The following is a 12,907-nucleotide window of genomic DNA, read 5'->3' on the forward strand; positions in this document are numbered from 1 at the left end:
GCTCAGTTATCCAGGTGGATGAGTTATAAAACCTGGAGTTGTTATGAAAGTTGAAACTATCATTTTTTTTCTGTAAATGTAATCAAATTGACCAAAACTATGTCCTTTTGGAGGGAGCCTCAAGTGGCACTTAGAGGAACTGCAGTTTTTGTCATTTTGGGGGGTTTCATTTTTAATCTCTGGAGGTTGCCCCTTGGTTAATTCCAAATTTGAAGCCTTGACCTTCCCTCAATAATGCCACTGTCTTCTTTTTGTTAGAACCAGGAGTATGAGAGCGGTAAAGTGCTAAGTTAGTTGGTAATACTAGTGTTATAGCTTAGCGAGGCACATCACCAAAACTAAAGTAGACTTCTTGGATGGTCTGTAGCATCCAGCGTGTTCTGATATTTGTTAGATAATACCACTCAAAAAGACTTAAATGCCACAAAACGCTGTTGGTGGGTAAGATTCAGGGACTTGAATAAGCAGAGGTGCCGTCTAGCAGATGGGTAGTGCCTCCTCTGTGTCAGTATCTAGCTGTTAGTAAGTAGTCGTGATCCCCATAATGCAAATTTTGAGCTTAATAACATTTAGAAAGGGGAAAACAACCCATCCGCCACCCAGTTTTTATAAGAACTGGCTGTTATGTAGTGACGCAATCAGCAAGATAAATCATCCGACACATAAGATTGTCAGAGTACCTCAGGATGAATTTATCATTGGATTGCTTTGAAGTGCATTAATCACATATTGGCCATGATGAGTCTTGTTCACATTAATACCACTTTCTTTCAGCGCCATGACTACAATGTTTTGTTTTGGGGGTTTTGTATTTTGTTCTCATCTGTTGATATGTGCTTGTATACTGTGTGTCCTGTCATCATCAAAAAAACACAACAAACTCTTTCTTCTCCAGCAGAGCCCATTGTGAGGAACGGCCGTCCTCCATCAGCCCACAGTGTCCACTCATTTCTTCACCAGTACACAGGCTCTTTTAAAAAGCCACCGCTCAGACGGCCTCAGAGCGTCATCGGAGGAGGACTAGGCTCTCTCATGGTCATGCCTCGCAATGGTAGTCGCCTTGGTGAGTCACGCCTAACCTGCCTGCTGTCAAATTTAATATTTGACTTTTATATTTCTGGCTTGAAATGAAGAAATAGCCAACGATTTCTTTTGTGACCATACGTGGAAGGTGTTGAGCTGCTGCTGGGCCTAAATTCCTTGTCATACCCATTTCTGTTGAGGGAACTGTATCACGCATGTGCTCAAAGAAATCATTGCTTTATGCAAAGATGCACTTCAATTTATCTGCTTTTGTGGCCGCATTTTTGTCCTTTTTGCAAAGAAATATAACTAAAAATAACGACTCTGAAAACCAAGTTTGCTGTCAACTTGGATTTTCAGCCCAGATACAAATTCAAAATATGAATAAAACCCCTGGAGGGAATGAAAATGCTGCAATAGTGTATGAATGAGAGCAGAGTTTTCTCAGGCGTGGCTAAATTACTCCGTGATGTATGGCTTTGTCTCATAAAGCCTGTGGCACTGAAATAAAATCTAAGTCAAACTCATTAAGAATATTTACCTCTTGTATATCGTCTGTCTGATACAGCCAGTAGCTTGATAAGAAAAGAGGGAGTCATAAAAGTGTCCGAGAGAGTGTTTTTCTTTCCTGTTGAAGTCATTATCTGGTGTTGCACCCTGCCCTGTTTTTACAGACCTGCTCCATTTGTCAACCCCCCGTGCTCTCTGTAAACTTTTCTCTTCGCTCATCTCCAGATATCGTCCACGAGAACCTGAAGATGGGGTCCGACGGAGAGAGCGACCAGGCATCCGGGACTTCCTCTGATGAGGTGCAGTCGCCCACGGGTGTTTGTCTGAGGAACAGAGGGAACAGACGCATCTCTGCGGAGGTGAGATTTGGCTCTGTGTTTTCAGAGCTCCGTCGTTGTCCTCGTGTAGCCTCTCTGCTTTGCAAAGTGTGGATATATTGTAGTGTGAGTCACTGCAGGGCCTACACTTAACTCAGTGGGACGATTGACTGTGTTGCCACACATCTCCTCACCCGGTGTGATGGTTCAAATTCCACTTTGTTAATAAGCGTGCGCTGCGATGACTTCACTGATAAATGACAATAGACCTATCTGTAAGACGCGAATGTGAGCTCCGTGCTGTAACTCGGCGTGGGTGTATTTGTGCAGTGTGTCATATACACACACTGCACAAATACACAAATCCTCGGCTCCTGTTGCAATGTGAGCAGCGCACACATAATGTTCAGACTGATTTCATGTAATGTTCCTCTCAAGTTGGTTTTGAAATCTACTTTAAAGAATCTTTTATTCGTCAGCACATCCACCCACCCAAAACCTCCTCTGATTTACTTCCTCTTTCTCAAACACACAGAGCCAGACATGGGCAGTTCGATTGCGTTTCTCCGGTGGTTACATAATCTCAACACATTACAGAAGACATCTCACTGTAATTGCTTTTATCTAAAAGGCATTCCATTTTCCCACAAGTATTTTTTTGGATCCAGGGCGTTTATTTCTGCACATATTAACAACAGTAATTCTTTTCTATTTCATTGATTTATATTTTTGTTCCTACATGAACATGATTCCAAAATAGTTTCCTTTATTAAAGCTGTATGTTCAAAGCCAACAAGAAGAATCTGTGGCATGAATCTGATTGTTTCACATACTGTAGATTACAGAGATGGACACAGAGTACCTGTGCAACAACAACAAATAATAAACACAAATGTGTGTTTGTGTTTGCACCCCCTGTTTTGTGTTCTCATGGATCATTATGATGTCACATGGAGGTGCCCTACCCACCTGTTGGTCAAACAATCTATTTGCTAGGTGCAGCCAATCAGAAGAAAGTTAGCCTTATCTCTTCCCCACATAGAGACAACATTTGACAACCTCTTCTGTACTTAAGACTTCTGTACTCAATAACCATGAACCATTTGAAAAGGTTCCAAGTTTTTATAGGGTAGCTGGATAGGCCGAGGCCAGCCTCACTACCTTCTGATGCACACCTTTTTGTAATTTTGTTCTAACAGCAGGCCTGAAATATGACGCAAAGAGCTCAGTTCAGAAAAGAGGGTGAAGCGTTAGTCCTGGTAGGCTTTCAATGGGTAAAGAGTCGCCTTGCCTTATTAAACATTCAAAACTGGTCTAGCAGAGGCAAAGAATATAGCTGTGGAGCCAAAGATGGGCGCATTAAGTCTGCTTTAAATAAAAAACAACTTGTTATGTATGTTTTTATTAGTCCAGTTTAACTTATTGTAGATTTACTTTTACTGAGAAACAAATGTTACTTTGACTCAAGCACGCTACTACTACATCAAACTTTGCAAAACTCATTTATTCCAGTGATCCGCAGATATCTGTATTAATTCATATCTGCAAGGAAATGGTGACGGATTGTCATCATCATCATAGAGAAGTTTGTCAAACAGCTGTTTAAAGTTTTATTCTTTACATATAAGCAGAGGTAACATGTCATTTTACTGTTTCAATCAATATCTGACCCGATCCCTCCCAAAACCAATAATTGGTCCCTTTAGCCCAACGTAAGCTCTACCAATAGGACTTCAGGCCGTGCAGCTGACATAAAGTAATGCAACGAGCCGCCCACTTTCCCCCTGAACTGTGGCAGGAGTTACTTCATAACATCGCCATTCTCAACTCAAATTATATAAAAAAAAGCATGACAGGAAAATAGATTCATATCCATCCATAGTTTTCATTTCCTTTTTCTGCATCACTGTTTTAGACACTTTTTCACCTTCTGTCTTTCTCTTTTTCAGAGACTTATTTTTCTTTGTGTTAATACAAAATATAATATAAAATGCAAAGAAAGACTTTCCAGTTTTACATAAAAGGAGTCAAAGGAGAGGAAAAAAAGAAACTGTAAGGAAAAGGGCTTCCTTATAGTCTTGTGTTTTTATAGGTACAGTTGATGCCACTGAACCACATGTTTTCACATGTTGGGTGGAAGGAAAAGTTCTGATTGAACAACACACACTTCCCTCCTTCTGTTTATTGGTTGCTTTGATTGCAACCCCTGTGGGAGTTTACAAGCAGATAGCAGCATCTGCACAGACAAACCAAGCATGCAAACCTGCACGAGTAGAGGGGAAAAAAATGCTTGAGGTTTAGTTAAGCTGCATTTGAGGCTGCCCACACAGAGAGATGATACATCACCTCTTGCTGCTTTTTTGAGCGTGTCTGCAAGCAGCACACCTCACACTTCCTGTGACTGTTTCACAGCCAGATAAAGTTTTTAGTTTTTTGGACACGCTCACAGTTCTACTTGCAGCTTCTGTCAGCCCAGCAAATCCAGTGTACTGTTTGAATGAACAGAGTGATTGACTGCAGGCTTGTTGTTGATGAAGTGATCCAACAGTGAAATCAGTGTGCGGCCTTGTTCTTTGTCCCCTCTGTGCCACTGTGACACTTGGAGAAGGGACGGCAGAGCAGAAAAAATAGGAGGAGGAGCGAGGACGTCCCTTTGGGCTGGTCAGGTAGCAGATTGTTCTCCTCGGACTGCAGTGGAAGCAGTGCCATTTTGGGATTACATCACGAGGATTACTGTAATACGGTCCAGATGGGCCCCTGTTGTAACAGATTAGGACGAGTTGATTGGACAAACTGGAGGGGGGTGGAGGGGTTGCAAAGGTCAGGTGATGGACGGCATCACTTACTCTGAGGACAAGCCACCAATCCTGGCCCTGCACACTGAAACCACAGAGCAGCAGAGCGAAATCTAATGTATATTCTTAAACAAATAAAGACAAGCAGAGTTCCTGTTATGTTGATATGTGCAGAGTGCTTTTGTTTTCTCTTTTTGAGAATCCAGAGCTGTGGTGTCTTTACTTAAAAATGTTTTTGTGAACAGTTAAAGCTAAAACAATAAGCAAACCTCTTTATTGCCTTGAAATGAATGTTTTTATGAGTTTGTATTTAGTTTGTACGCACACAAAACAATAGAGATGCCGAATCTGCACCAGGATGTCAACTTGCTCCAAGTTTTAATGAAGACTACACTTCCTGGAAGCTGATCACATGGCTAAATGTGTTTGCTGTTAACAACCACAGAGCAGAAAGCTGACTCACAGTCACCGTTTAACGCAAAGGCTGAAAGTCACCGATCCTTCTAGAAGTCGGTCAATTTCAGTTTACGGGTTTATGAGCTTGTCTCTGAACTTGTGTTGAAATTTGAAAAAGGTTGAGGTTGCGTTTTGCTTCTGTGCGTGTTGGCTAAGATGGAGGGAGGAAGCAGTGGGGTGTCCGGTGTTACCTCAGAGGGAGTGGAAGTAGATTTACAGAGAGAAACGTGGGATTAATAGTAATCTAACAAATAGAGGAAATGCATGATGGGAAGAATCCAGGTGTTAGATTTTAACTGTTTGATTGTATTATGTGTGTTTGAGGGATTTTTATATAAAGAATCATTAGAATCATGCTTTCTGTGCTTGTTTTACTTCTTTAAAAAGACTTACCCTGAACTCTTAAGGGCTCCACATACGGCCTTTACCATGAACACAAGTCTAAAACTGTCACTGTGTGGCTGCACACGCACGTACCACACTGGCTTCTCTGTTAACCGGTGAGGCCTAAAGTACACCCACAGATTCTGCTTGTTTACTTTGGGTTTCTGCCATTTTGTATCCAATCAGAGGTATTTATTCAGAGATTATGTTGTTTGCTAAGGGTTTGTTTGTTTATTCATTCAGGTTGATATACCGACTTTTTTTTTTTTTTAATTTCTTGTTTTTGTGTAGGACCTGAACAAACGTTTGTCCCTGCCAGCTGACATCCGGATACCTGACGGTTACCTGGAGAAGTTTCAAATGAGCAGCCCACCCTTCGACCAGCCGCTGAGCCGACGCTCCCGCAGAGCATCACTGGTGAGAAGAACAAGAGGGATTAGAGGGGAAGAAGTAAGAGAGAAGGTGCTGAAAACACACGGGAGACAATTACAAGTTGTCAGAGAGGAGACAAGTGCAGAGTGATACTGTAAACAGGAAGTCGGCCTATTGCACATGTCCTTCACCTTGAAGCTGGACTTGCAGGGGTCACATCATTGGCTAATATAGTCAAAGGAGCTTGCAAAGAGAAGCGTCTGGACTTCTTTAAGTTGCTTGAAGACGTTTCGCCTCTCATCCGAGAAGCTTCTTCAGTTCTAAGGTCAAATGGTGGAGAGTCCCAGATATAAACCTAGTGGGAGTGACCCCCCACAGAGGGACAAAAGGACCCCCTGATGATCCTCTAATCGCCTGAGCCAAGGTGGGAAACTGGGCGTGGGTCCCAATCAGCCAGAGTTTCGGGTGTGTTCATTGTGAAACCTGGCCCCATCTTATCATGCGAATTCCTGAGGTCAGATGGCCCAGGATGTAAGTGGGCGTTAAGGCGTCTGGGAAGGGAACTCAAAACTGGATTATAGATGGCAGAGAGTTGGTGTCGTAAACCCCCGCCTCTGTTCAAAGATGGTCGCTCACAGTGGACATAGATGGCTTCTTTCACTCCTCTTTCAAACCATCTGTCCTCTCTGTGCCAATTTCCACATTTTGGACAGAGAGGACAGAACTGAAGAAGCTTCTCGGATGAGAGGTGAAACGTCTTCAAGCAACTTCAAGAAGTCCAGACGCTTCTCTTTGCAAGCTCCTTAGACTACGATGACCTGGATGACTGAGAACCTTCACAGACACATTGGCTAATATACTCTCCTTATTTTTGGAATTTGGTTGAGAAAAATTACGACAAAATGGTTAAAAGTAAAATGTGCATTTAGTTCATTTATTTAGTCATCAAAGTCATTGCAAGCCTAGGAATCTGGGCCAAGATGGAAACACAGAGAAATTCCCTGTGTGGTTCACTGGAAAGCAGGTTTATTCTTGCTGTAGTCGTCCTTGTGTGTGGTGCAAGCCAGAAGTGATGGCACAACTACTGGCTTGTTGTGCATCTCCCAAGTTTTGTAACCTGTCGGGCACATCGTGGGCGGTGAGGTTGGGCTGGAGGCACAAACCCTGTGAGCTTTTTGAAGCCACATCAATGCAGTGCATTTCCATATGGCACAGAGAGCAACGGCTGCACTTGGAAATGATTACATGCTCTGCAGAATCCATCATTTAGGCGAACAGGAGAAGGTGAGACAAGCACACCTGAAGTGTGAGTATACACTCACCAACCACTTTATTGGGTACATCTAGTACAGGGTTTGGCCCTCTTTTGCCTTCAGAACTACCTTAATTGTTTGTGGCACTGATTAAACAAGGTGCTGGAAACATTCCTCAGAGGCATTGGTCCATATTGACATGATAGCATCACATCATGATAGCATGTCTGCAGATTTGTCAGCTACATCCATGATACGAATCTCCCTTTTCCATTACGTTAAGGTGATCTATTAGATATCCAGTGACTGTGACACAACCTGAACTTTTGACACAAGGTAGAATTGATCCACGCTTTAATGTTTTTGCACCAAATTGTGACACCACCATCCAAACGTCAGAGCAACAGTTGAGACTCATTAGACCAGGCGAGGTTTTTACAACTTTTCTTGGCCATTTAATGAAAATTGTAGTCTCAGTTTTCTGTTCTTAGCTGACAGGAGTGGACCTGGTGCGGTCTTCTGCTGCTGCTGCCGGTCTGCTTCAAGGTTCCACTTGTTGTGCGCTTCTTCGTACCTCGGTTGTAATAACCTGAGTAACTGTCGCGTTCCTACCAGCTCGAAGCAGTCTGGCCATTCTCCTCTGACCTCTGGCATCAATATGGCCTTTCCTCCCAGAAAACTGCTGCTTACTGAATATTTTCTTTCTTTCAGACTGTTCTCTGTAAGCTCAGAGATGGTTGTGCAGGAAAACCTCAGCTGGCATTTTTCAGCTTTCAGTTTCTGAAATGCCCAGACCCGCCCATCGGGCACCAGCAACCACATTCAGAGTCATTTAAATCACCTTTATTTCCCCTTTTGATGCTTAGTTTGATCTTCAACAAGTCATCCTGTACATGTCTACATGCACTGAATTGCTGATATGTGATTGGCTTAATAGATAACATTCAGTTGACCATGTGTACCTAACAAAAGCAGCTGATGACTGCATATCTGTTGTATAGCGAGTGCATCAACCATAACTGCAGCTTCAGTGGCCATCCTGCCACAGTGATCACACTAGCTCATGACCCCTTGAGGATGGGTCTTGAATAAGTGATCTCTTCATGTCACCCGAATAACCACGACACCATAAACTCAATAAATAATTAATTTCCCCAAAAGTATTCATTAATTAATGTTGTTGGTGTTAGCAGTGTGTCAGTTTTGTAAGTACAACATTCTGTGTCACAGATCATTAAAGATCTGCTTATTGATTTTTACATTATTGGGAGTTTTTAGTAGTAAATTCTAAAAGGCAGAGCCATATTTGCTTCAGGGTTCATCATATAGCATTTTGCAGATAAAACTGTAATAACATTAAAAACTAAATTCTTTCTTTTGGCAAAAGCGACAGTGAAGAGTGCTAATTTGAGAATCAGGGGTGGACCAGAATGAGAGAAATGGAAGCAGAGCAAGAGTCAGGAAGTGGCTGCACATGGATAAAGATAGCTCTGAGGGTAATGTTTTATTTAAATGCAGCAAGAAACAGAAGTGAGAGCGTCAGAGTTCACACCTTATCCTCAGCCGATCAGAGCTCATCCTCTCACCACTCATTTTTGTCACGAGCCTGAACGATTGTCCTGTGCATCTGTCAAAAGCAGAACAGAGGAGTAAGTAACACTCGGCCTCGCCCAGGCCCAACTTTATTTGCATACACACCCCTTTGCAGAGTTTTTTCAAAAGCACTGACTGGATTTGCTCAGATGATTGGCTGTCAGACCTCTCAGCTTTTCTGGCGCTGGTCTTTATCCAGTGCACAGGTCTGTTTAAGCCTTGTGAAGATGCTGGCTTGCAGCAGTGACAGTTATAGCTCAGTTATTAAGTAGTTTGTGTGTGTTCTGGTTATAACTGAATAGTTGTGAAGCGTTTAGTGATTTATTATGCGTGGAAGTAATGATTGTTTCAGTTATTATTTATCGTGGAGTAGGGCTGGGCGATATATCGAGTTTTTTAAAAATATCGATATATTTTCATATGAGATATAAGATGTGACAATATCGTTTATATCGATATAGTCTATGTTACGTTATAATTATACTTGTGGAGCCGCAGGTTTGCCTCTCTTTCGTCCACTTTTGCCTCTACGCAACGTTACTCGGCCTCGCCTCTCCTTCACTGAACACAACTCCCCCTCCCCCATAGCTTCACCTGCAGGCAATGACAAGATGAAAGCGGAAAATCTCCGTTAGCGAGTTACCGTGCGTGGGGCTGGACGGCGTCAACGTGTTAGTGAGCTAACCGCGCTAACGAGCTAACCGCGCTAACGACATGCAGCCAGGAGGGGCTGCACGGCCTAAAATCCTTTCATTTTCTCAAAAATCGACAGTGCGCCTTATGTATGAATTCTGGTTGTGCTTACTGACCGCGAACCGATTTTATGTGGTACACAGCGCTCGGCAATCTGTCAAAAAATGTTTTAATATGACTTTGCTAAGCTACGGAGCTGCACCACTTGATGGATTGTCGGAGGATTACGGCTACCGAGGAGGAGCCTTGCGGAGTGATACGTACTGTGTGTGTATAAGGACCACAAATGGCACCTGTTCAGAGACGTGGTGCAGCTGTGAAATCTGTCTCTTTGTTATTATGCTCAGCGTCTATTAGTTTACATTTTGACTGCACAATTGTGAGCTTTTTGTTATGCACAAAAACAACATTGTTTTCTTTTATTTATGGACCATGATTATTTAATAAATGCTGATAATTTATTTTTGAGTAATTTCTTCATGTACATCTACGCTGTATGTAAATAAAAGTGCCCGTGTGACATCTGGGACACAGTGTGACTAAGAACTCTCTTTTTGTTCTTAACTTATGGCTTTAAAAAAAAAAATCGAGATATATATCTTATATCGCCATCCAGCTAAAAAATATCGAGATATGAATTTTGGGTCATATCGCCCAGCCCTATCGTGGAGAATATTGGGTCAATTGATCAACCAATCCTTGGTATATTAAATGATGAGAGTAGGAAAATATGATGTAAAATGACACAACCGTATGGGATTTCTTCACAACCTCAAATATTTTTCTTAGCACACATAAGAAACGGAGAAAAATCCAAATATTAGAGAAACTGAAACTAGCTATTTTTTTATTATATATTTAGCTCAAAAATATAAATGAAAACATGTTGTTTGTTCGACTCGCCCATAGACACGTTGTAAAAAGCCATCGGGTCTTTGTCACAAGCAATTAGTCGGGATGCTGGTTTGGTTGTGTGACCCCCACGCCCCACTCTGTGATGCTGCAAGGCCATCATGAGGATTTGTCCTGGTGTGTGTAAGCCTGTCACTGCTAATAAAGACACTACCCTCATTAATGCTGTTTGTCCTTTTCTTCCCTCCAGTCAGAAATTGGATTTGGGAAGCTGGAGACCTACATCAAACTGGACAAACTGGGGGAGGTATGTGGCACAGTTTACCTTGAAAGCCTTTCCTTATCACCCCAGGTGCAAACGTTCTCATAGTGAGTGATTAAAGTGCACACAGGCACAGTTGTGGAGTTTACTTTTAACCTGAAACACTGAACCCCCCCCCCCCCCCCCCCCTTCTTTTCCTGCTGTATAGGGCACGTATGCTACTGTGTACAAGGGGCGGAGTAAGCTGACAGACAACCTCGTGGCGCTGAAAGAGATCAGACTGGAGCATGAAGAAGGAGCACCGTGCACGGCTATCCGAGAAGGTACAAAAGATTTTAGCCACAGAACGCTATTTGGTCACCAAGCAGTCAAATATAAGTGCTTGAACTTTTTTTACTTATATAAGCTGATTTGTTTTACGTTGAACAGTGACGTTTGAACATCTGCAGCAAGATGGAGTGCAAAAAACAACTTAGTTAACTGAAATAGAAAAGCAGATTTTAGAATAAATGCTCCTAGAAAACAACCTCAAATACAAACATACAGGTCGTGCCTGTAGGTGGTCAGGTCTGTAAATATATCCCAGCACGAGCAGACACTGGTAGATTTGGAATTTTGTGGAATTTTTACACAAGCCGAGTCTGCACATAACAGACAACTTAGCAAGGACCGATTTTAAATCGTATCTTTATCCACTTAGTTACACTTAGATATTAGCTAAAGATTACACAGTTTAACATGCTTGAAATAATATTTTTGCACCAACAAGGTGATTCCCAAAGAGCTATTAGCCTAAAACTCTTTATGTGGTGTGCAGTGTGATTAAAACAAATTTGAGGAAACTGCACAAGTGATTGACAAACGAAGTGATAGACCTAAAAAAATGTGTCTACAACAGATGAACTCAATTTTGAAGTCATATCCTTAAGAAATAGGAAAACAGTCCAGCAAAGACCTGTCACATGACCTGAGAGATGCATCTGGCCCTGCTTGTTGTTTGCTGAAGCCTCATCAGACGTGGTCTCAGTGGACGGAGAGCTATCAAGAAGCTATTTGTCAAGAAGAAGAATAGTGAGAAAATGCTGTGGCATGCCACATTACACAAGAAGTGAACTGAAAATCACTGACTTACACGTCGTACGAAGTGATGAAACCAAATTTGACATTTTTGGTTCAAGTCGTTGTCAGTATGTACAGAGAAGGTCAGGAGTGTCTGCATCCATCTGTAAAACACACTGGAGACGCTGCCATGAATCAGGGCTGCGTTTCAGACAGCGATGTTGGAGATCTTGTCAAAATTGGTGAAATTACGAATGCAAATAAAGTCCGATTTTGATCGTGCAGTGCCTGACTGGCAGTGTTTGTTTCTGCCAGTGCAGTGAAAGCATACCTGGACAGAAAATCACACAACGCGACACTTAGTCACAGACTGACCTCGGCTTTATTCAAGCATTGACAAAGAATTGAATACAAGGTAGCCAACATCCAAAGAAGAGCTTTGGATGTCTTTCAGAAAGAACGTTTCCTGAAGATTACTTACAATTCTACAAACTTTCTTTATGCCTTATACGCCTCATTTCCATTTATACTTTTAATAAATCGTTGCACCTATTTTCCAGTTTCCTACCAAATGTAAAGAAATGAGCCGTGGCTTAAGAGTTTTGCAAAACACTGTATTTCAGTGTCATCTTCTGGCAGCTTGAGTAAATTCAGTTTGCGCTCACTGACGGTGCTTTGTGTTTTTTTAGATGGATAAATGTATTTATTCAAGTTTTTCATCACCAGGTTTAGCACGTTTCACAAAAAAACGTTGAGTTTGTCATCTTTGAGAGTCTATATGGATCCTTCACTGGGGTTGAACTGGAGGCATTTTCTTCTTTTATTTTGCAGTTTTATGCGACCTTATATGGAGAGCGGTGTTGGCAGCACACTCTTGTTTTGAGACTTTGTTGATTAATTTGAGCCAGATAAGCTTTCTTTGTAAGTCTCAGACATTTTTGTAAGATTGAAGGATTTATAAATAAACCTCTCTTGGCTTAATCAGCGTGAACACAGAGGCATCAGAGCAAGAAGTAAAGCAAATGTTGGTTAATGTTACTTTGAGAGAATAAAAAATAAGCTGAGTGTAATCACACCCTTGCTGTAACAGCTGTCGTCTTCTTCTTCTTCTTCTTTTTTTCTGCGTGTGTGTTCTTAGTGTCTCTACTGAAGGACCTGAAGCACGGCAACATCGTGACGCTGCACGACATCGTCCACACAGACAAGTCGCTCACACTGGTGTTTGAATACCTGGTGAGACCAGCAAAACCTCTGCAGCCTCCCTCCTGCATGACTCACGATGTTCTCTGCAGGGATGCTTAGATTAAAATATTTGACGTTATTATTATTCATGACTCT

The 12,907-nt window shown here is 42.0% G+C and overlaps 1 protein-coding gene across 2 annotated transcripts in view; it reads left to right on the forward strand.

Moving 5' to 3' along the window:
- Positions 1 to 12,907, forward strand: part of LOC113026555 (cyclin-dependent kinase 17-like) — a 37,364-nt gene that overhangs the window by 19,327 nt on the left and 5,130 nt on the right. Inside the window, exons 3-8 of one of the 2 annotated variants that reach the window (XM_026175471.2) lie at positions 896 to 1,063; positions 1,759 to 1,892; positions 5,777 to 5,902; positions 10,499 to 10,555; positions 10,719 to 10,833; positions 12,708 to 12,802. In XM_026175471.2, the coding sequence (XP_026031256.1) occupies positions 896 to 1,063; positions 1,759 to 1,892; positions 5,777 to 5,902; positions 10,499 to 10,555; positions 10,719 to 10,833; positions 12,708 to 12,802 (695 nt within the window). The remainder of the gene's footprint in view (positions 1 to 895; positions 1,064 to 1,758; positions 1,893 to 5,776; positions 5,903 to 10,498; positions 10,556 to 10,718; positions 10,834 to 12,707; positions 12,803 to 12,907) is intronic. The other variant, XM_026175472.2, reaches the window with a different exon arrangement.

This window comes from Astatotilapia calliptera, chromosome 7 (genome assembly GCF_964374335.1).
Source record: "Astatotilapia calliptera chromosome 7, fAstCal68.1, whole genome shotgun sequence".
Lineage (NCBI taxonomy): Eukaryota > Metazoa > Chordata > Actinopteri > Cichliformes > Cichlidae > Astatotilapia > Astatotilapia calliptera.